The sequence below is a fragment of the Triturus cristatus genome, chromosome 5_2 (assembly GCF_964204655.1).
Source record: "Triturus cristatus chromosome 5_2, aTriCri1.1, whole genome shotgun sequence".
NCBI classification, from domain to species: domain Eukaryota; kingdom Metazoa; phylum Chordata; class Amphibia; order Caudata; family Salamandridae; genus Triturus; species Triturus cristatus.
Window position 1 is genome coordinate 230,874,618 of NC_140588.1, and position 24,674 is coordinate 230,899,291.

A 24,674-nucleotide genomic window follows, 5' to 3' on the forward strand; every position below is an offset into this window, starting at 1 on the left:
CTCTCCAAATGAGAGGAACCGGGAGCTTTTTAAGCAGGTCCTGCACACGTACTTCCAACCGAGGACTAGGTATAATCGATCGGTGTGCAGTTCCTAAGTGTAATTGGGAGTGTTCAGGTCTGTGAAAGAGTGCCCTCACACACCCGAAGGATGTCATGCTGCATCATATGGGCCTGCTCCTCGTCGGGCCGGCGCTGCAATGGCCAATGGGCACCCGCGAAGGGGCTCTTTGGCGGAGATCTTTTTAGTGAAGCCGTTTGGTGTGTGTGGGAATGAGGAATAAGTAGTGTACTGAGTGCAATGTGGTATTAAAATAGGTTTAGAGAGACCCTATTGCCTACATTTTATTTCTAGGGTTCACTAACCTAAATAAAAACAATGGCGCCCTTTAGGTTAGGTTAGGTTAGTGAGCCATAGGAATAAAATGTAGGCAACCTATTTTAATACCACATTGCACTCACTACGCTACTTATTCCACATACCCACACACACCAAACCGCTTTACCAAAAAGTAATCCACCAGAGAGCCCCTTCACGGGTGCCTGTTGGGCATTGCAGCGCCGGCCCGACGAGGAGCAGGTCCATATGATGAAGCCTGACATCCTTAGGGGTGTGTGAGGGCACTTTTTCACAGACCTGAACACTCCCACGTACATTTAGGAACTGCACACCGATCGATTATAACTTGCAGTAAGGCTCCCTCTTCTCTAGTTTATATCATGAGTGATCTCTGAGGTCATCACTGTCCTTCCATCTTGGGTTTCCACTCTTTTATTTTTTGTTGTTGTTGTTTTATATAGTGCAAACTTGGCCCAAAGGCATAAGAGCGCTTTACTAGATTGTGATACACACTTTTTTAGCACAGGAAGATTAAGCGATTTGCCCAAAATCTTAGTATCTTGAGCGGAGACCCGCAATTTCCCAGTTCCAAAGTCAGCAGCTCTAGCCCCTAGATCACAACTCCTCCTATGTGGTTACTCTTTTACCGTACAGACAACGATATTATGGAAAAGGTTGCCGCTATCCATACGGTCCATCAATAACCACCTTAATCTTAGAAATCCTTCAAAACTCTTCTTCCAAGCGTAGCTTTCTCAGTTGTATTTAGCCTAGTGAACTAATCTTTTGCGGCTTGTAAGTGCTGAGTCACCATTTTATGTCAAACACACAGAGCCATGCAGTCTAGACAAACACAGTGGCATAGCATAACGAGGAGTTTCATTTCTTCTTTTACTTGAGGTTATGGCGGTCTTATCAACTCCTTACCTCTGTAGCTTATTTATGCCACAGTTGCCAGGCTTCATTTGCTTCTCAGTGTCTGTCTTTGGATTTTCAGATCATTGGTCCCGTATGCCACGATTGCATGCAGTGTGTAGGGGGCTTTACAAGCCTATGCTCTCTGAATGGAACATATTTACATTCTCACATAGAGTGAGAAGAACCCAACAGTGGCGGTATTGTGGTGGGGGTGCAGCAATCATCTGACCAGGATACTGATGTATCTGTTCTGGTTTTCTCCAGGGTTCAATCTAAATAGGAAGTTCCTGTCCCTCTCATACACATTGTAAAATCTCCTAGCACTTCATAAACTGCCTGGAACAAATGCCATTCTCAGATTTTTGGTGCCGAGGGAAGGACCTCTGGCAACACAGAACTCCACCATCAATCTTTAGGTGGCCGCTGCCCAGCTACTGTGACTTACACTTACTAGCTCATTTAGCATTTGCTATCACTGTTGAGTTCCACTGTATCTAACTCACAAAACCTCAAATGTGTACTTTGTATCTTGGTCATGAACTGCTTCCCTCCCTGAGTAGAATAAGAGACCCTTCACCTTTAAGAATCACAAGTTAAAAGGGTCAAACCTTCCCAGCTTTTGGTACTGCATACCCTGCCATCTGATGATTTGGATCCCTTGCTGAGTCAGTCCTGCACCAGTATCGGGTAATTCCTCACACTCATGGTAGCGTTCCAGGGGGCATCTATAGATTTAACTGTGAATCCTTTAGGGTACCCCAGTCTGGGAGAGTAGGAAAGTGAATCATTTAATTCCATCCAGGAGGTTTTAGCTCTGTGGTTGGTATGTTGCTGCACTGCAGATTAACTACTCCGCCTGTGTTTTCCGCCTATGTTCACAGGATATAATTTTTTTTTTTTTAAACAGACTTTTATTAATTTTCATTTAAATACACATTCAACCTCGCCGCCCACTGACTGGGCAACAGCGAATGCCAGGAGGAAATAACACAGACATCCCGCCAATCTCAATATAGACCCACATCCAATGTCCCATAAGGTGTCCACGATACCCTGCAGTCCGTCTTGCATGGTCGATCCAGTTCAATGATGTGGAGCAAGATTCACAGGCTATCATGCTGTACACATGCCTAACAAGCTATGGAGTGCTTTTTGCCCCCGGCTGAGCTGATATGTGTACTTAGTATGCAGTCAGTGGTAAACAAAGAGCTGTCCTCACTGAGACCACAGCTTCTGCAGCACTTGATTGTCAAATCATAAGTGAGATTCAATTTTGACTCACTAGCACTGCAACATAAACCAATATCTAGGTAACTCTTAAAGATACCTGACAAATTCTCCTCCTCATTTGCATTGGCGTGAAAACAGGTTGGTGAATATTCTCCCCTCCCTGCCACTCCTCAGTTTGGACATATTGGACCGTCATTTTCCTTGAGTTGTGGAAGGCTCTGAATATTGAGTTGCTGACACTTTGCTCCTCCGGTATAGCAATGTGCGTATGGGTTGACTGCACAAATGATCTGACATCACATGTAAAGCTCCAATCGATACTGATGCGGCCTTTGGGGCAAAGTGGCTTTATTTTGGCCTAAATTCAGCATTGACTTTAATATCACACAAAGTACTAGTCATTTTATTGTATTGTACAATAGCAGTAGTATAGCGCTTCATTCCGCGCTTGTATCGACAGAACTGCAGAACCCTCCCCCCCCCCCCCCCCCCCCCCCCCCGTCCCCCTCCCAGTGTCTTGAGACCCTTACAGGTGATTGGTCGCGCTTTACGAAAACCCTGATTGATGACTGATAGAGAAGAATGTTTTAGAGTATTCAACTTCTCCATCTACCTTGCATTTCAGTTGCTTCATGTATTACCTATTTATACATGATAAATCTTGATAGAATAATTTTTTAGATTGTTTTTTCCTTTGCCCGGTGAAGCATTCAGATCTCGTTACGATGGAATGATGACACTCATTTCCTCCTCTGTAAGACGCAATTCGGCAGCCGGCCTAATCTGAATAAAATAACACACTAATGGCGTTTAAACTAATGTCCTAAATGGTAATCTTTTTTGGTAGTTTGCAAGCAGAGAATGGAAGGAGCTATTGTCACTACTCACAGTGGAGCCTTATGTCATGTTCCATTAGGCCCATTTTGCTGTCTTTCACCAAAAGTCTTAGAATTCCATACCAACCAGGCATTTTTCCCCGCTATGCTCACTATGCACCATACCGTTACAGCATAAAGTTTACTTCCCACCTTTTATGTCAGATAATCAGTGGTGGCTCCTCTGCTGACGCGGAGGAGCGCCGCCCAACTGAGCAGTTCGAAAAAGGAAATAATAAAATGATAATTATTAGTTATTAACATTTTATTTTTCTCCTAACTCAGATGGGTTGGGTCGGGCCGCTCTCATCACAGAGTAGGGCAGGGGAAGAGTGGTTTGCCCACTCCAAGTGCGCATGAGGCTTTGGCTGGCCGTCTCAAGTGGAAGGCATTTTGATTCTATCAGCGTCTTGGGAACTTTTGCAGTTTCCTACATGTATGTACTCCCTGGACTTCTCACATTCTCTCACTTTGAGGGGTGACATGCTGGCGGGCCACACAGTACTCCAGAATACCTTTGCATGACCCTTGTGGATTGTTACTGCTACATATCCGCCACTTTCTCCTGCCGTGGAATCTTATCCACATCTTGGCTAGTGAAAGAGCTGGATGTAAGATTGATAGTCTAATGGCATTTTTCCTAAGCGCCATCCATTTACAGTGCTCAATGCTGCCATCCCAAAAGCTATAGCTGTTATGTTATGTGATGGTGTATAGTGTAGTACAGTTCCGGATTACCAAATAGGAAAAGAGGGCACCGGATAATGGGCCCCCACTCCTTATAGGTGCCCCGCGACAACGGGTCAAAATAATATTGATTTGATCTTGAAATAAAATTACAAAAGCTTTCCTAAATATTGTTTCCAAAAGATAGAAAAAGAATTAATCAACTCAAAGAAACGAAAACTGTGGATTAAAGACTCTTTAGAAAAAATACTGTATTAATGTAATGTACCCATTTACAACTTAAAGTACATAAACCAGAGACATCAGATTCACATAACAGTTTGTCTCTTAAAAGCTCATCTTCTGGGGTGAGTCGGCAGCACGTGCGAACCAAGATGGCCGCCGCGCCTTGAGCTCTGTTCTTACCTGCAATAACAACATCGTTTTAACGACGATAGGGGTTGCATCACAACTTTCTTTTTAGCCCAGGTGCTCCTTCAGGCTTGCAGAGACGGTGGGCTGAAATTCGTAGTTCTGGTGCCTCCGTGAGAAGAGCGATAGGCGTATTAGTTGTCTTGTCCGAGAGGGCTCTTGCTCCCCTCTGCTTTCTCTGTGAGCTCCACACACAGAGGAGATGGGCTTGGCTTGCTTGGCACCTCCTCTCTTCAGAAGCCTTTCCTTTCTTAAAGGGGTTTGTTCCTGCCTCTTGCCGGATACCACTTTTTTTCTGCGCAGGATTAAAGCGATTTTGTACTTTTTTATTCCTTATTAAGCTTCATTGAGATTCTGATTTGAGACTTTCTGGAGCTGTTTTTTTGCCATATTAATCATATTGTTCTGTCCGAAGACCACATTTCACTTCAAAATCTTTGCTATTTGTGGCATAATTAATTTATTATTACTTCCTTGCTCTCTGTTTGTCAGTATGGATTCCAAAACAATGCCAAATAAACGTAAACAAGCTGTTTCACCTCCTCTTACCAAATCCAAAGCTATTGACTCACAAGATAATTTATTGGCAAAAACTTTGGAGGAAATTCAAGCTATTCATATTAATACTGACACAATTTCTTTAGATATCCAAAATATTCAGAGAGATATGGCTTCAGTATCGATGAGAGTTGCAGACAATGAGATTAACATTTGTGTTAATACTAAAGCCATCACGACTATGGCTCCACTTGTTCCTCAGGTTGCTTCTCTCGAACATTACTTACTGAATTTGGAAAATAGAAGTAGACAATACAATTTACGCATATTTAATGTCCCGGAGGGAGTTGAGGGACAGAGTTGTCGTCTTTTCTTGGAAAACCTTCTACCTAAAATATTAAATATCAAATTTCCATAACATTTTGAGATTGATAAAGCTCACAGGATTCCCTCTATTTGTAAACCTCACCTGGTCAAACCAAGACAAATCATATTTAAAGTTCTGAGGCATCATCACCTCCTCCTCATACGAAAAGGCTGCCCGAGAAATACTAATTGAAGGAAATAAAGGCTTTATTCATAAAGTCTTTATTCATTAAGCCTTTGCAAAGGAGACAGTTCAAATACGACGACAATTTTCAGAATTGAGGCCTCGTTTGTGAGAAGCTGGTTACAAATATGGCCTTTTTGATCCTGCGATTATTCGCATCTGGAGAAATGATGTCTCCAAGTTTTTTTCAGCTCCTGCAGATTTAATGAGATTCTTGGATCAGCATGATCCTATTCTCATGGACTTTCAGCCTTCTGGTTCTGCGGGCTAACATTCTATTGTCCTTAATGTTGATTGTTATTCTCTCTTTATGCAGGTGCATATGATGTTGGTTTTCTTGCTTTGCACCTTCGTCTCCAATATTCTATTGGTATGAGGTCTTGGAGACTGACATCTCTTTATGTTGTTTGTCTTGTTTTTTAGGTCTCGCCTGAGCCAGTGCATGCACTGCTCTGGCGAGATATTTAGTGAGTGTGCTTTTAAAAGTCCGACCACATGCTTTTGCTGGCCTCAAGCTTGCGGTTATGCGTGCGAGCATGCGCGCAGCTGCCATCTGGCTTTCCTCGCGGCACCCTTACAGCACGCGATCATGCGCCATCTGGCTTTCCTCTCGCTTGCTCTCCCAAGCGCCTCGCTCTGCCCCTCCCCCACCACAGAGCGCGTCTCGCGGCCGCGCGTCTTGTTTTCCTTTTCATCTTCCTATGCTCGCTTTGTGCTGGTCCTACTCTCCCAGTAGTGACTGTGTGCTCCTCCTGTATTTTATATTGTGATTTTGCCCTTCTCCTTATTGACCCAATTTTCCAACAGTGACTTTGTGCTCCCTGAAATCTTCCTGTGTCGAGTTTCTGCTCACTGACTTGAATTAAAGTTACCAGTTATTAACTCCGCTTGAAACTACAGTCCGGCCATTACGAGTCTTCCACCCTTAATGGACAATGCTCCTTGTCGCATCCCTTTCAACCAGAATGATCAAACCGACAATTCCGCACCCCGAAACACTTATAATTAAGATTTACGTTATTAATCCAGTGAAATTAACACAACTCCTAGTGATGGCCTTATAGTTAATTTGCGACTGATGATGGCCTTATAGTTAATTTGCGGCTGATGAGACTTGCCAGTAGATGGCGCTGTTACAGACTATTCAGTACGTCCAAGTCGCTCATGTTAATTCTGAATTCTGAGAGGGGCTTTGAGTGATGTGTTATGCTTTCGGGGCACGGCTATCAGAAGGTTAATTCCGCCAAAATTTGGAGGGCACACTTAATTTAAAGCGCCGCATAGCGTGTGGGGGAGGTAGTCGAGATGAAGTGAAAGCGCGACAAAACTCATACACAATTTTGGAACATTGTGTAAAATAGTACATTTTTTAGCCAGCTTGTATTAACTATAATTACCGCCATTACCTAGTACACAACTGATTAAGAGATACTACACTATGAAAGTACCTTATAAACCGGTGGACCAAGGAATCTGCTTCCTCTGCAGGATGAGTGCAAGTGGTTCTGGATATTTTACGTTTCAGATCAGTTAGAGCAATAATATATTTTCTATTTTTACATGTATTTATATTAACAACCAACACTTTCTGCTACCAACTCAAGACTTGTAGTTGTTAAAATTGAGCATACAAACTGTTAAAAGGTGCTAGATATAAAAAGGTCACATAACTCATTTAAGGGCACAGACAGTGGCAAAAAGGGTGCCATTGGGCCCTACATCAATCAAGGTAAATGGACCCACTTAACACTGGTTGGGTAGTAAAATACTAAAATAAAGCGTGTTCAGTCGGTCCCTCGGGCCTCTTGACTAGTGCACGCGCTGCACCATCGAAAGGTACACGCACTGGGTACAGAATCTCCTGACTACTCTGCATTCTTTGGATAGAAAGAAAGTACTTTAATGAGCTTGGGGTTATTTCAGGAATAAAGGTACCTCAGAGGAGCACCAAAAAAAACAGTGTTCACTGCAGCAAGCACCTGCCTCCTTCTGACTTGACATCCAAACACACATGTAGACTTAAGGCAGTTATTTGTGATACATTAAAGCATGTGACATGGTGCATGTGGTTTGTCATCTGCAGAGGCCAACTGGCAACATTCGTATTTTTGGGAAGTTATAAATGTGTGCCGTCATACAGAGATGCAGGGAAACAAGCCTTTGAAGTCAATTTTAACTTTTATAACTCACGCACATGGTTCCCACATATCAATGTGCAAGTCAGTTTAGAAATGGTTTGAAGTGACATATTTTTTTAACCCGGAGTGTGGAAGTTAGTAATTACATTTTTATACTGCTTTTACAAAATAAATAATATGTGCTGCGTGTACGTTTTCTGAGGTTTGACACGCACTGGTGCTTGCCAGGTCTCTGGATAATCTTCCTTGAGCCATTGGCTTCTTTGGCTCAGGAGCCTTCAGCCATTAGCTTGAGGCATGGTGGCTCTCATCTTGCATTCACCCATATGTGTGTTTTAGTTACTTTCTTTCTATTGGCTATTTGGATGTGTAATATCAATGGACTATTTTACATCTGAAAAGTTCACTTTTCATTAAACATTTATTTTTTTCTCACTGATGCACTATAAACACAAAGCAGACTTAAAAAAACCATTTTGCGCTGTAGCAGGCCTTATAATAATAATAATTCCTATTTGTAAAGCGCAGACATATCACCCCTTTAAAGGTTTCAAGGCGCTGGAGGAGGTCGGGGAGGTTAAGTGATCTTTTGCCCAGAGTCACATGGTGCTGAGCTGAGCTGCCCCCGTGAATCAAACTGGTACCCCGGCACCATGGAGTCAGTTGTTCTTGCCGCTGCGCCACACCTCTACCTTATTAGTTGTTTTTGTCAGCAGTCAAGTGACAGCGTCAAACCTACTGGCTTTGGCAGTGATTGTTTGTCGAGTTAACAGTTTGCTGGTAATGTGTTTGTCTTCTATGTGCTCACCTCGGTGAACGAACGAAGGGTTAATGTGAGCAGTTAAGAGAGCCAAAGGTAATCTCTTCTATTCCATTCTCACTAAGAGCCTGTGTACTTGCCTCTAATGAGAATATTCTGCTTGAAAATTACCCATGCTCAGCACTGTCAGAGATACAACAATGTAATCAACTACACGTTCACTCCTCGCTGTCCATTTGCTTAAGGTGGCAGGATTTTATTTCATTTTAAAAGAAAAACACGTGAAATGCTGTTAATCAAATTTGCACATCACTATGATAAAATTTATGAAAATCGCCATACCTTAAGAAAGGTATTCATAAGTACAATAGCAATAATCCAAAGACATTTTAAACATAATTTCTGCAACCAAAGTCAAAAAGAGAAAAATATAAGTTATTTGTGATATTTTGTAGCACGCTGAAATGTCTCAGCTCACTAGCTGCTACAGAGATCTGATGGAGCGGTGGGGGCTCTGAGATGGCTTTGCTTAAAGAGACCCTCTTCCTTGCACATCCATCTTGAAGGGTGTTTGCAAGTGAGCCATCCAGTGATTTACATTGTCAGGTGCTGTGTAACTGCACTTGCTTAATTTGAAACGGAGAGTACCGGTGCTTGTGAGCAGGACGTCAGTGGAATGGTACTGGCACGACTCAGCATGGTTGCAGTGGTTGTGATGGGAGAGTACTGGCACATCTCAGCATGTCTGCAGTACATTCAGTGGGAGAGTCTGGTCATCTCTAAGTACGATTGCAGGACTTGTAATGGGAAGGTACTACTACTACTTCCCACATATGAGTGTACCGCTACTTCTCCACACAGTTCTAGTGCATGTAATCAGAGGGTGCCACCACCTCTCTGCGCAGTTGCAGTGCTTGTACTTGGACGACACCACCACCTCACCCGCTGTTGCAGTGCTTGTAATGGTGGGCACCACCACCTCTCTGCGCAGTTGCAGTGCGTTTACTTGGACGGCACCACCTCCTCTCTGCGCAGTTGCAGTGCTTGTACTTGGACGGCACCACCACCTCACGCGCTGTTGCAGTGCTTATAATGGTGGGGCACCGCCACCTCTCTGCGCAGTTGCAGTTCTTTTACTTGGACGGCACCGCCACACCTCTGCACAGTTGCAGTGCTTTTACTTGGATGGCACCACCACCTCTCTGTGCAGTTGCAGTGCTTTTACTTTGACGGCACCGCCAGCTCTCTGCGCAGTTGCAGTGCAAGCATTGGCATAGCCAATAGGTCTCGTCTTTGGGACCTTATAAGTGTTTAGCCATGCAACAGTTGATGTTGTTGCACCAAGGATATTGTGCTGCATAACTAAATACTTATAAGGTCCCAAAGGCGAGACCTAATGGCTATGCCAATGCTTGTTCTTTATTTTTTGGGCTGCTGTTCTTCTTTTATTCTCTTTTGTTACTTATAGGATAATATGTCTAGGCCACAAAAGTTAGTTGTTGCTTCATTAAATGTGAAAGGTCTGAGACACCCAGTTAAAAGACGTAACATTTTAGAATATCTCAAAAAGTCTAATGTAGATATCTGTTTTGTACAAGAAACCCATGTGGATGATAAGATATTACATAGTATGTCTAAAGGGTGGGTAGGTCTTATAGTTTTGTCTCCTGCTGCAAAACGTAAAAATGGTGTAGCTATAATTTGTTCACACAGAGCTCAGGTACAACTATTGTCTCATCATCATAACGCTGATGGTAGATTTGTTTATGCTAAAGTTCAAATTGACAAATATTTTAAATTTGGTCAATATATATGCTCCTACATCTAATGATCCTGCCTTCTGGTCTTATGTTTCTGCTGAAATACACAAAATTGGTAATATGTCTCTTATAGTAGGTGTTTTTTTTAAATCTTATCAGAGATCCTTTGTTGGACTGGTCTTCTGCTTTTAAGTTCCGGCCCAACAAAGCGTTCTTTGCTTTGAAATCTTTCCTTTCTGTTACCAAATTGGTTGATTTTTGGAGATTGGAACATCCTACAGATAAAGAATTTACCTTTTATTCCAATGTTCACTCCTCTTTTTCTAGAATTGATTACTTATTAAGTTCACATAATCTATGTCATATGATTAGTGAGGTGATTATACATCCTATTACGGTTTCAGACTATGCTTTGATTTCTTTTTCTCTATGTATTTCTGACCCCCAAATTCCAAATAAAAAATGGAGACTGAACTCAGACATAGTTCTTAATCCAACCAATTCTAAAAAAATTGCTTTAGCTATTAGTGATTATCTTTTTAATAATAACTCATGTGACACTTCCAAAATTATACATTGGGATGCTTTTAAAGCTTAAATTCATGGAGTTTCAATTTCTATCATGGCACATGAAAATAAATCTTTTTATTCCCACCTCACCAAATTAGAGAAACAGATTGCATTTGTGGAAAGACTTTTTATTACATCTAGAGATCCACAATATAAATCCCAACTTCAGAAATATAGATATGAATATAATTGTTTGCTTAGTAAAAGAGCAGGTTTACTTATCGCAAAAGAAAAATCAAATTTTCATTTTAATTCCAATAAATCTGGTCGATTGTTAGCTAATTATATACGCCTCAAGCGAGAAAGGATTCAAATTCCAACCATCAAAACGAATAATGGTACATTGGTGACAGATGTTGAGGATATACTGAAAGAGTTCCTTTCCTTTTACTCTTCCTTATATCACGAACCGCTCGCACCTAATAACAGTGTTATCAGCGATTTCCATAATTCTTGTCGATTGCCTCAGATTTCTGCTACTGATAGATTGACCTTCGATAATCCCATCGATGTTAAAGAAATTGTTGCAGCAATTAATGCATTGAATTCCAAAAAAACTCCTGGTCCAGATGGTATTCCGGCTGAATTCTGTAAATGTTATCAGGACCAATTATCCCCTTTTTTATTTACCCTTTTTACAGATTTCCAGCGCACTTCCATGATTGGGGGGATCTTTTAATGAAGCCACTATAATTTTTCTTCCCAAACCTAAAAAAGACCATACCCTAGTATCAAATTTTTATCCCATCTCTTTAATTAATCAGGACTGTAAAATATATGCCAACATTTTAGCGAATACATTATCACCCTTACTATCCAATATTATACAGTCTGATCAAACTGGCTTTATGAAAGGTAGATTATCCGCTCACAATACCCGATTGCTCTGTCATGTATTAACCCTTGCCAAAGTATCCAGCTGTCCAATCAGTGTAATGGCCTTAGATGCGGAAAAGGCATTTTTTTTTAAGGTTAATTGGCAATTTTTATTTAAATCTCTAGAAGTATTCCATTTTGGCCCTATTTGTATTAATACGATTAAAGCATTGTATTCAGCCCCCTCAGCTTCCATTTTTGTCAATGGTGTATGCTCTTCCTCATTTCGCTTATATAGAGGCACTCGGCAGAGATGTCCTCTTTCTCCTTTACTTTTTCTTATTGCAATTGAACCACTTTTATTTTCTCTCCGTATTAGTAATACATATACAGGTGCTGTTTGAAAAATACTAACATTAAAATTTTTGCATACGCTGATGATGTGTTATTATATGTTAATGATCCCCTTACCTCTATACCTATACCTATTATTCTCGATATTATTCATAAGTATGCTGATGTTTCTGGCTATTCTCTGAATACTAATAAGACAGAATTTTTGCCATTAATTGTTTTTTGTAATTCTACAATGCTGGCAAATATAATTTGGTCTCCAAAAAAACTCAGATATTTAGGAATTACTTTTACTGATTTGGTTAAAGATACAGTTGAAACCAATTGTTCCACAATTTTAACTTATACCAAAGAGAAACTGGATAGATGGTCTAATCTTCATCTAAATTGGTGGGGATGTATTGAAGCAATTAAAATGTCTCTAACCTCACACATTCTATACTTATTGTCTATGTTACCCTTCTCTTTCCCGTCCATTTTATATGTTAAATTATTTATTAAGTTCATCTGGAATAATAAACCCACACAAAACAGTCTTAAGACTTTACAACTGCCCAAATGTGAAGGTGGGGTTTTGGTCTTCCAGATTAAAAAATATATAATTTTACATTCCTTGTGGCACAATGTTCCTTATGGTTCCATAGTATTCCCCCTTTAATGCACCTAAATGGCTTATCCTGGAGAAAAATATTTTGGCCCCATATCCATTAACTGCATTTCTTACCATGTCAAATGGTTCTTTTGGTAAATGTTCCCCCATTATTGCCAACTCTAAAATTGCCCTTTTATCATTTGATAGTAGCTTTTCTATTACTTTGTCTTCCACTAAAAAAGTGTCTCTTGGGTTCAATCCTAAACTCCAATATCATAAGCATATTTCTTCCTGGAATTTATGGATTACTGCTAGTATTTTCTTTGTTGCTGACATCTGTCAATATGATATGTTTTACACATTTGATGTGATTCAAGCTAAATACAACCTACCTTTGTCTGAATTACCCAAATATACATTACTATGTAATACTGTTCTTAATGCCTATCCGCAATTACTTTCTATGTCTCAGTCCTCTGGTGTAGAGTTTTGTATTTCTGTGTTCAGCCGCTCAGGACATATAGCCTCTAAATTATATAAAAAACTTACCACTTCTAATTACTCCTTCTTACATTTTAATCAAAAATGTTCACTACACATAAATCTTCAATCTTCTAAAATATCCTGGAAGCAGCCACGGCCCGTATAGGGTGTGTTAGCGGGGTGGTGACGTGGGGTGGGGTAGGGGCAGGGTGGGGGGTTGTAAAATGCGGCATACGGCCGATTTCAGGTAAGTTACGAAAACAATAAATAAAACAAATGTTGTTGCGCGCGCTGCATCGCATTTGGCGATGCAGCACGCGCAACGAAATTCGTTTTTTTTTTCCGTAACTTACCTGAAATCGGCCGTATGCCGCATTTTACAACCCCCCACCCTGCCCCTCCCCCGCCACCGCCCCGCTAACACGCCCTATACGGGCCGTGGCTGCCTGGAAGGATATTTGGAAATCCAACACAGCTAACTATCTTCCGGCTACTCTTGTACAAACTAATGTTTATCTCCTTTACTAATGCTTCTGGACTCCAGACAAACTATTTAAAGCTCAACTTCTAGATACTCCAAATTGTTGGCATTGTAAGTCTGCAGCTGGTGACCTACGACATTTATTTTTCAATTGTTCTATTATTCATCAGTTCTTATTAGACCTATGGAAGGAATATTATAACCCAGATCCTTAAGATCTGAACAACTTTATATTTTCATATTCTAATCTTCAAATCTTCTCTTTTTAAATCTACATTATCCCCTATGGATTGTAAATTGTTTGACTTTTTTATTTCTACTGCAATCAAATCTATTACCTGTAATTGGAAAAACGCTACATTCATTTCAGTTAATGCATGGTGGGAATGGATTCTTTTTCTTAGACGTGGGCAATGCTCTTTTCCACCCTCTCCTAATGATTCCTCTCCTTCTAGGTCTATGTGGTCCAGTTTGTACTCCTTTATCATTGCATGTTCTTCAATTTAAAATGCTTATTTGAATTTTTATCAATCAACTGATGTTCAGTGTAGCCCTTTTTTGTTTGTATTATCTTTTTTATATCTACTATATAATTATTAATGCTGGTATAGGTATTCTATTTCATTATTACTGGTTGTCTATATTTCTTATGTTATAGTATGTACCTATACCTTACTGTTCGGTAATATTTTTTGTCTTGTGTTTTTAATATTTATGAAACATTCATCTAATGAAACATTTTGAACAAAAAAAAAAGCTCATCTTCTGGCAGCTGGCCGTTTGTAACAAAACAAATCTGGTGCACTGGGTATTTGGAGATAATTTGCAAGGGGAAGTGGTGACATTTCAACTACCCAGGGTTTAATCCAGTACTAGTGTAGTATTTAGCAGTTACCTGGTTTCTTAGTGCTGTTTTGAATCTGAGTACAGACTATTTCCTGCTGACTGGTTTTCCCAATGGAGAGGTCTCTGTTGGGGCTTGCAGCTTTCAGTAATACCCCCAACCCCAGGGGTGCAACTAGAGTCAAATTTTGGAGGTCGGCTGATACTTCCAGCAATGTAAAGCCACATTTTGGGGGGAATGCTTCCAACAAGGTGTCCTTAAATAATGTAACTGGTGCTCGAACAAAGTGCCTCAATATCTTCGGGTGGAGTTCGAGCTATTTAAAAAACATAAAGCCTAGGGTTACTTTTCAGGAATTGCATTCTCACGCTGTTGCAGCAAAAGTAATTAGCAACTTTAAGGAATAGGCAAAGTGGAGATGCCGTGGCTCTAGGAACGGGTGAAAAAACAACAAAGCCTCGTTCCTGTGAAATACTCGGCTGTGGCAGCGATAAGACGCCAGACTAGCCAGCCCACAGCAGCTCAAGAACTGTCTGTGTGTTTGGGGGAAGTTGTCTCAGCCCGGGCTGACACACACGACGGGGGATGGAGGGGTGACGGGGGAGGTTGGGGGGTTGAATCCCTTTGAGCCCTATGGGCTTTGCACCCCGGCCCCAACCTCTTGTGCGTGTGATAAATGCTGACTACAGGTTGCGACGGTGGTGCGTGGGGTGTGGGCGGGAGCTGAGCCTGCAACCATCCAGCTCCACTGTGTGAATGTGGGCAGCACCATCTACGGATAGGGAGTTCCATGCGGAGGGAGGGGTTGATTGACGCGGGGGTCCGGCACAGCTCTTCAAAGACAGTGTCCAGTTCTGCCCTTTACACTGAGAATAAAAAGTGGTTTAAGAATAAGATTATAAAGTTATTAAAGCAGGTGAGTAATTTATTAATTATTCAGGACGTACAGCAACTGCGGGCAGAATTCTTATGAAGCAAATTTATATTTAATGAAAACATAAAAGACTCGGGTGCAGAAACGCTGCCTCGTAAATTGTACCGGATGTTTTTATTACAGTCATTTATTGCAAGCAGTGCATCCATGACACTGATATATTTACAGAAACAATTATGATCAGACCCTAGTTCCATGATGTTAGTTAATCAAAAGGGCATGAATGCATGGTCTGTACACAGTACCTTTGCTTTCAGCTGTGTTATAAAACGTGAAATCAATAATAAAGAACAATTTGTCGCACACTGAGCTTGCAGAATGAGAGCATTTGTTTAGATACGCGTCACCGTGTCACCTTCTGGCTACTTGACTGCATTTGAAAGTCTATGAATGCGGACGCACAGTGTGACCTTGGTTCGAATAAGGGAGGAAAATAGAAAGCCATGTGAACTTGACAGCAGGTCTACATGGGACCCCTGCAGCTTCCATGAGGGACCCCCTTTGCTCTTCTCCGCAGAACATATTTCTTTACACATAAATTAACACAACTTACAGTTGAAAATAGCCAAGTTACCAAATATTTATTTTGTGCCTACTGGATATTGCAATCCTATGCAGGCATTTCTTATTCTTTGCAAGGCAGTTTTAAGTGGCCGCCCAGGGTGCCACCGGAAAAAAAACCCAGTACTGACCAAATACCTCTGCTTGATTAAAATATCAACTTCAAAATTGAATGAATTCCCTGCCATCTACTTGTGCATCAGAAAATACCTTGTAACCCATTTATTCTCTATGGCTCCTATTGGCCTCTTCACACACTAGGCTAATATGTGTAAATGTTACTTAAGCTAATGCAGTTTTGTGTGTTCACTTTTTAAATTCGGTTTGTAAGAGTTGCTATATACCATGTATACATTGTAGGACATTGTTTTTTCGATAAACATATTGGAAGAAACACTGACTGAGCGTGGCAGTGTAAGAAACAACGGGAGGGCGAACGCCTTCACAAGCCGTGTTTGTTCACCACCCTCGCTCTGTGATTTAAGAAGGGATGGCGGGAAGTGGTTCTTGATTCAATTCTGTGAAATATGTGAGGGGCGTGTGCGTGGTTGCGGGGATATTTTACACTTCTCATGCACAATAGTTTAGTATTTCTAATCAAACTCTTCATCTACACGTGTCCTCCATTGTTGACTTACTTTTTTGTGATTTTGTTCCACAGGCTCTTACATCATGCCGGGCCTTTATTCTGACTGCTCGAGTCCCCACCAAGGTAACTTGAAACTTTATCTCTCCTGCTTTCCAAAATGTCACCTTGATGTGGATTTTCTGCTCTTGTGAAAATACACCCCACTGTTATCAGAGCTGTGCTTCTGCATTGATGTGCTGTCTGGACCCCCTGATGGGGCTCACCTCCTTGACCAAGAGATGGTTTATACTTAAACCTGCAAATACACCAGTTTGTTAAATGTTATGTTATGTTAAAGTAAATTTATAGAGCGCACAGCTACTCAGAAGAGTGTCCCGACGCTAAGACAGAAAAGCAAACAAGAAGAACCAGAGGAAAGGAAAGTGAAAGGAAAAAAAGAAAAGATGAATTAACTTGTTTTTTGGAACAGCCAGGTTTTCAGTTGTTTCCTGAAAGCAAGCAAGTTGGTAGCTTGCCTAAGTGGAAGAGGTAGCTTATTCCAAAGTCCAGGCACTTGGAAAGAGCGACCGCCTTTGCGAGCTCTGAGGTACTTAGGGGTGGCCATAAGATGTAAATGAGCAGATGTAAGAGTTTGCATTCATCTTTTTTCTTTTTTTTACTAGATGAAGGCTTAGTTTCTCCTTTCACTCTTATTGTATGTTAGCATTGCCATTAAGGAACAGCTCAGTACATCATATATAGTAATCAGGGTCACTGGAATTGTATGGCAGGGAAGGACCAAATTATGCAAGAGGGTGAACTATTATGTGGCATGAAAAGGCAAATTATCAAGTATGAGGCAGGACATTTTATGATAGTATTACTGCATTATTTTGTTATTTTCACTTCTGTTAATACTACAAGGGTTAAGGTTTCACCGCATTAGTGCCTGGTTAATACCCTAACACATACATAAGCACCTGAAATGTAACCAATCAGTGCTGTTGCTGCTTTTTAATAGCTTCTGAACCCTTTGACATAAAAATATTTTTGTTAAAATCTGCAGTTTATACAGCATATGATAGATTAGGTGAAAAATCCATAAATGTGCAGAAAATGCAGCGACCGCAGTATCGCATAATTCCAGTGGCCTGATAATAATCATTGAAACATTTCATGAGAAGATATCAGGTAGTCATGTGATGGTTTAAAGATCAACGGTATCTTAAGAAAGGTAAATTACGCTTGTTACGGATCTCTCTTAATATCAACTGAGTGATTAAGAATACCTGGGCCTCATTACGAGTGGCCAGTGCTAGGTGTGCAAAGAATCTGCCTCCTACTAGGAACCTGGCCTGGGTACTACATACAGTAGAGAACAGAAAGGGTTCCTGCGGATCTATTCAAATAGTATAGTTAATGACTCTCAACGTAAAATAGTATTCACTATCGAATTGAATTCATCAATAGAAGTTTATCATTGCAGTAGAACTTCACACTAAAAACAAAACAAGTACTTCATCTAATGCATATTATTTGTTTCTAAATGTATATATTGTTCCTTTTTGTATATGAAATATTCATCACAAAAGTAGACCAGTAATCTGACATCGCTATGCGCAGTGAAAAGGTTCTCAAGTGGGTGTACACAAATGTGTAATAAGGGGAGCTGAAGGCTGGTTCTAGTTTTAAAGGTTGAGTCTAAAGCATAATCTTTTAATGTACTCTTGATGTATTGAAGGAACAGCAGTCCTGTCTGTCATTGATTGTGGGCGTTCTGACCCTCACTGCATCAAAGTGTCCTTTGGTCTCAACCATCAGACTACTAGGAGCAAAAATATCACCCTGAGAAGTCTCTAGATGAATTTGGAAAAGAAGGACAGTGAGACAGTGGTATCAGCCAGTGGCGGCTGCTAGCTGGGGAAATCGATGAGGGAGGGGGAATAATTATTTTTAAAAACGTACCTGCAGCGTGACATCCGCCAACTCTTCAGACGATGTTCACACAGGCTCCCAAACTCCCCTGTGCCAATCTAGACGCTACACTCATGCTGGTATTACCCAGCATGAGAGCAGCATAGAGATTGGGCGGAGCGGGCTGGTTCCATGCTCCAGCAGGGACTGGGAGCCTGCGCCCTAAGTCCTGCCGATATCTCCAAGCAATAGCCTGGAGATATCCAAGTGCACACGTCGGTTTGGCCATCCTAAGATGGCCGGCCAAACCTCCATACGCACTGGCAGTGCCCTGAGCCTACCATCCTCCTGCTCCTGATGGCTCCTCCCTCAAGACTCAGCGGCGGCTCTGGAGTAAAATAAAATGGTAATAAAGCAGTTTTATTACCTTCTTTATTATCATTTTATTTTACATGTGTCTGCTGGTTCCAGCAGTGGGACGACTCTACTTCACCATAATGGAGGAGCTGCCCCTGATATAGGCCAAAGTCTATCATAAGCATAACCATTTGTGTGTGTATGCACCGCAACCATGAGTTGACCTGTCTCCTCCTCCATGTAAAAGTGTTTGTGCAAAATTATTTGCATCCTAGAAAATCTGACTCTGCAGGAGTCTTTATTTTTCAGGTGCTATAAATAGCAGCTGTGCAACTTTTGGGGAATAACAACTTGGGTGTTTACTGCCCTAAAATTGACATGTTCTGGTAAATACTTGCCATTTTTCATTGATAAATTTTGGCAGGTTTGACCTCCCGAAATTTACTTTGGGAAAACAAAATGTGGGAGTGCGATGTTAATCTCAATCAGGTGTTTGTTAAGCGCGACTTCCCACCCGTAAGGGTCTCAAGGTGCTGGGGGGTGGGGGGAGTCTGTTCCAGTCCATCAAGGAGGGGGTCTGTCGAAGAGCCAGGTTTTGAGGTTTCTTGCGAAGATGGGGAGCGATTTTATCTGTCTGAGGTGGAGCGGAAGTCGTTCAAGGCTCTGGCCGTGCAGAAGGAGAAGGAGCGGTCTCCCGATCTGGTCTTTCTGGTGCGGGGGACCACGGCGTAGGAGAGCTGGGCTGATCGTACGGTCCTTTGAGGTGTGTGGAATTTGAGTTGGCTGTTCAGGTATGCTGGTCCGGTGTCGTGGAGGGCCTTGTGAGCGTGGTTAGCATCTTGAAGGTGACTATAGCTTCGATGGGGAGCCAGTGGAGTGTGCACAGGTGCTGGGAAATGTAGCAGTGTCTTGGCAGGTTGAGGACCAGTCTTGCGGCGACGTTTTGGATGTTCTGTAGCTTGCGGGTGAGGTGTTTGTTTAGTCCGGCATAGAGTGCGTTGCCGTAGTCGAGCCTGTTGGTGACCAGGGCGTGAGTGACGGTCTTTCTGTGTTCGAGGTGGATCAATTTGAAGGTCTTATGTAGGAGGCAGAGGTTGTGGAATCAGAAGGACGAGACGGAGTTGATCTGGTGGTCCATTTTGAGCTCTGAGTCAAGGATGATTCCCAGGTTGCGTGCATGGTCCGTGGGGGTGGGCGGGCTTCCGAGGGCCGGGGGCCACCAGGTGTCATTCCAGGCGTGGGGGTTTTGGCCCATGACGAGTACTTCCGTTTTGTTGGTGTTTAGTTGTAGGCAGCTGTTTTTCATCCATTTGGCGACTGCTTCCATGCCTTCTCGAAAGTTGTGTCTGGCGGTGTTGGGTTCGTTGGATAGGGAGAGGATGAGTTGGGTGTTGTCTGCGTATGACACAATGTTGAGTCCGTAGGTTCTGACATTGGGGGCGAGCTGAGCCATGTAGACGTTGAAGAGCGTAGGGCTGAGGGAGGACCCCAGGGGGGTCTCTGCAGGTGGTAGGTGTAGGGTCCGAGAGGAAAGGGGGGAGTCTGACCCACTGCGTTCTGCCGAAGAGGAAGGAGCGGATCCAGTCGAGGGCCTTGTCTTGGATCCCTGCGTCGTGGAGTCTGCGTATTAGGGTGCAGTGAGAGACTGTGTCGAACGCCGCTGAAAGGTCGAGGAGGATGAGGCCTGCTGTTTCTCCTTTGTCCAGTATGGTACGGATGTCGTCTGTTGTAGCTAGGAGGGCGGTTTTCGTACTGTGTTTTTTTCTGAAGCCAGATTGGGAGGCGTCGAGGATGTTGTGCTCTTCGATGAATGTGGCGAGTTGGCTGTTGATGGCTTTCTCGATGACTTTCGCTGGGAACGGGAGCAGGGAGATGGATTTGTAGTTTTTGAGGTCGGTGGGGTCCGCCGATGGTTTCTTCAGGAGGGGGTTGATTTCAGCATGTTTCCAGTCGTCAGGGAACGAGGCGGTTGCCAGGGAGCCGTTGATGGTGTGGCAGAGCATGGGTGTGATGGTGTCAGCGGCTCTGTTGAAAATGTGGTGGGGGAGGGGTCCGTGGCGGCCCCGGAGTAGATTGACTTAATTGTCTTCAGTGTGTCTTCGGTGGTGAGTGCTGTCTAGTTTCCGATCACTGGCTTCAGGGTGTTGGGGGTGGTTGGTGAGGGTTTAGTGTGTTGGTTGTCTTCGTCGAAGTTGTCGTAGATGCTCTTGATTTTGTGGTGGAAAAAGGTGCTGGGTTTGTCGCAGAGGTCTTGTGAGGGAGGGATGTTGGTGGACTCGCTGGTGGGAAGGGCGAACTCCTTGATCTGACATAATTTAGGTCTTGAATTTGAAACGTTCTTTACTTTTTCTTCCAGCCCATCAGGGACATTAGGTGCTAAAGTCTGAATCAGTATTGCAAGATTCCTGGCATAATGCTGCATTAGCACTGTTTTATACACTTTGCGCTCCCTCACTTATATATAATACAAAACAAAAGGAAATGGAATAGAGGTTTTATGCTGTACTCCAGCAGATCTGCATATATCCTTGAGGTTCTCCACTGTTTTGTAAAGTCAGTAGCAGAAAGAAAGCAAAGCCTGATTTACATGTGTACAGTGAGGTATTTCCTCTGTCATAATATCAAAGCAGCATCCGTGGTCTTTAACACCTTGAATTTCAAGTTTTCAGAATGAACTTGGACTTACTGAACTGAGCACTTCACCCTCTGCCCTGGCCAGTGTTTACATTCTAAGAATGATATATGGCGCTAGGTCGTTTGCTTCAGTAGATATCAAAAGAGGACTAGCCCGATCTCAAAGAACCAGATTTTATCAATAGAAAGCCCATGTAATCTGAGGGGCAGCCTGAGGCCTCAGATTGTGCAGGGCCTCCATGAACCTTGGCTATCTCATACATTCAAAGTAGAATTAAGATTTTGAAGCCACCATATCTGCAATATTATTCGGCCTTCTTTGGACCATTTAACAAATGGATGGTTCACTTAGGAAGAGGGAACACGCATTACTCTATAGCTAGGGTCACATATGTCACATTAACCCCATATTTATGCATCAGATGTACCTCAAACCTGGTTACCTAGCTCCAAAGTCGGGAGCTCTGGCCATTACGCCTCATCCTCTCCCCTCTCTCATTTGCCACGTCACTGTGAGGAACACCAACAGCTTAAACCTTAGTACAGAAGTCTCAGGGAGGGAACATTATTTTAATCCTCCAAAGAAGATACAGGTGACAGGAATTAGTATTAAAATGTTATCCAGTTGGTTGCAAATAAAAAGATGGTAATCAAGAGTAAAACATTGCTTGGCTTGGGTACCAGGTGTGGTCAAGTTATGCAGAAGTACTGAGCACAACATCAAATTCCATCTGGAATAATGTGAGGTGGAATAGGGCAGCTGTTCATTTGAATAGTTGTTTTGAAGGAAGTCAAAGTTCAGGCTTCATTCAGTTCTCACAATTTTTGTCCTCATTGTGTTAATGTCACCAGATGTGAGAGAACTGGGAATTACTTTGTATGAGCTAAAAATGATGAGCAGCATGATGACACCCTGGAGCACTTAGCAATCCGTGGCAATAGGGGCTAGATGGGCAGGGGCACTTAATTTGGATGAAGTAGATCTTCAAGATTCTATGTACATAAGATAGACACGTAGATGGAAATTGTCATTATTATTTAGTTACTACAAGTAAAATATATAAATTACAGTTGAATTAAGCAACATCGCCGCACAGAATTGTGTCAATTAGATAATGCTGGCTCTCAAAAATATTGATAATACAAAATCTAAAGTATCATAATTTGTAACCGTGACATCTCAATCTAAGACATTAATCCATAATTAGTGCAGCTAACAGTATAATAGAAAAAAATGTATCCTCCATGTCAGGCAAACACAACGCCGAAATTACCCAAAGTCACACTCAATAGTGTACGCGAATGAATGAATTAATGCTTTTTTTTTTTTTACTTTTTTTTTCGAATTTTCTCAGTCATAGCACTGCAGTATTGGTTAGTCATTGTCCGTCACAATTACAGATTGTATAAAGTCAAGTTGGATACACAAATATGTCACACACATTTTTGGAGCTTCAAGATGCCTACAATAATACATCATTCAACTTATTGTCCCATTAGCCTCTTCCGAATTACGGTCCAATTACCATCAATACATTCACTTCATGCTGTTCCTGCCCAAAACAGAAAGACAACGCCCAACCTCTTTAAAGGCAAATACCTCAATAAAGGGCTCGATTGGAGAGACCTGGTATGTATGATACAGAGTGGTAGTTACCCCACGCCCTCTGGTACCAGTGAGTTCTGTCGCATCGCCTCCACATAGACCCGATATGGGCCCCATATGTCCTTAGGACGAGATGAGCTCGGCATCATGACGGCATATATTTCACTATTGACGTTGTAATATGCAAGGCTGCGCAGCCATCCCTTCAGATTAGGGGCAGCTCTGCGGCCCCAGCACAATGCCACTTCCCTTTTAGAAAGTAGAAGACCCAGCGATGCAAATCGTCTGACCTTTTTTGGAAAATTAACTGTGTACCCTAGCAGTGCTACTTCAGGTGTGGGGATAAGTGACAGTTTCGTCATGCCTTCCAGTGCGCTGTGGACTTGCTACCAATAGATCGTCAGTTTAGGACAGGTCCAAGCGAGGTGTGCGAAATCTGCGTGTGAGGCATTACATTTCTGACAATTGTGTGGTCTTGATGGATCTAGTCTGTGGGCAAATGCAGGGGTAAAATAAGCACGGCGTAGGAATTTAAAATGAAGAAGTTTGTGCCTGCTATTAAGAGAAACGTCTCTCATGACCTCACAGCACTTCTCCCATTGGTCGTCAGTGATGGCGCAGCCCAAGTCCTTCTCCCATGCAGTACGTACTTTGTCACCTTTTACCGGTCTCAGTTTGGCAACTGTTTTATAAAGTTTAGATATGAGTTTATACACAACGGAAGGTGCACTCAAATAACCAGGTCCAAATTGATATGTATTCCAAAAGATCTTCTCTCGATCTTCGTATTTATTAAGCAAACAAGGCAGCCAACGCGTTTCGTTCCTAACACACAGGAACTTCTTCAGGGCACAGAGTAGGTAACTTAAGTAATCCTATTCCAAATTCGTAGAATCAGGGGAAACCCAGATCACAAAGTCGAACCGCACAGTAGGTGTGTAATAGCACATCCACAGGTATAAAAACGAAGGCAAGATCTTATTACAAAAAAGTCACGTGTAGACACAGGATAGTAGGTCAGGTAGGTTATAAATCCATTGTTGGACCAATTAATCTCAATGTTCGTAAATGAACCGGCGGCATGATAACCAGCAGCGGAACAGCGAAGTTTAGATATGAGGTGGGCACCAGTCTTGCTCTCTATGAGCAGTGTAAGAGGCCCGAAAGCGTCAGGCTCCAAAGGGTAGATAGGCAGAGCGGCAAGTAATGCCGAACGAACGCGCCCCAATATGAAGTTATCCATGAAGGGTATGTCTTGGAAATAAGCAATCTTCTGACTCCGAGAAGATGTGACCCTCCGGGTATAAATCTCCCATCTTGGAAATGTGCAAATTTGGCCAAAGTGAGTTGCACCAGCTTCTCTTCAGTTATTTGCAGCCACGGAGGGTTGGGGATAGGCAAGGCAGGTGAATACAATGTGACGGCCCCGGTGAGACGACACAGCTTGTCCCATGCCCAGCAAGTGGTGGAGACTGTCTGTTTCTGTAGTAGGGGATCTCTGTGTATAGTCATAATCTATGAATAGTCCCGCCCATGTGCGGGGACCCCGGAGCAATCAAAATATCTCTTAAGCTGTCCTGCATTTGCAAACCTGCAAAGACACTTAAGAGACAGACAAAATAATACAGCCTAATAACAATATGGCTGCACTGGTCAGCACTTCATCTGAAGTGAACACAAAAGCCAAAATAAAGTTTAAATGTCATTTTTATTCACATCTGACATGTTCCTTTATTGTATCACACTCCCTTCACCAAAATCCCTTTAAACAATAGAGAGGAAGGGGTGGACAGA

The 24,674-nt window shown here is 42.3% G+C and overlaps 1 protein-coding gene across 1 annotated transcript in view; it reads left to right on the plus strand.

The window, feature by feature from the left end:
• Window positions 1-24,674, plus strand: part of CARMIL1 (capping protein regulator and myosin 1 linker 1) — a 995,540-nt gene that overhangs the window by 307,429 nt on the left and 663,437 nt on the right. Inside the window, exon 3 of the mRNA XM_085607022.1 lies at window positions 16,463-16,513. Within this exon, the coding sequence (XP_085463148.1) occupies window positions 16,463-16,513 (51 nt within the window). The remainder of the gene's footprint in view (window positions 1-16,462; window positions 16,514-24,674) is intronic.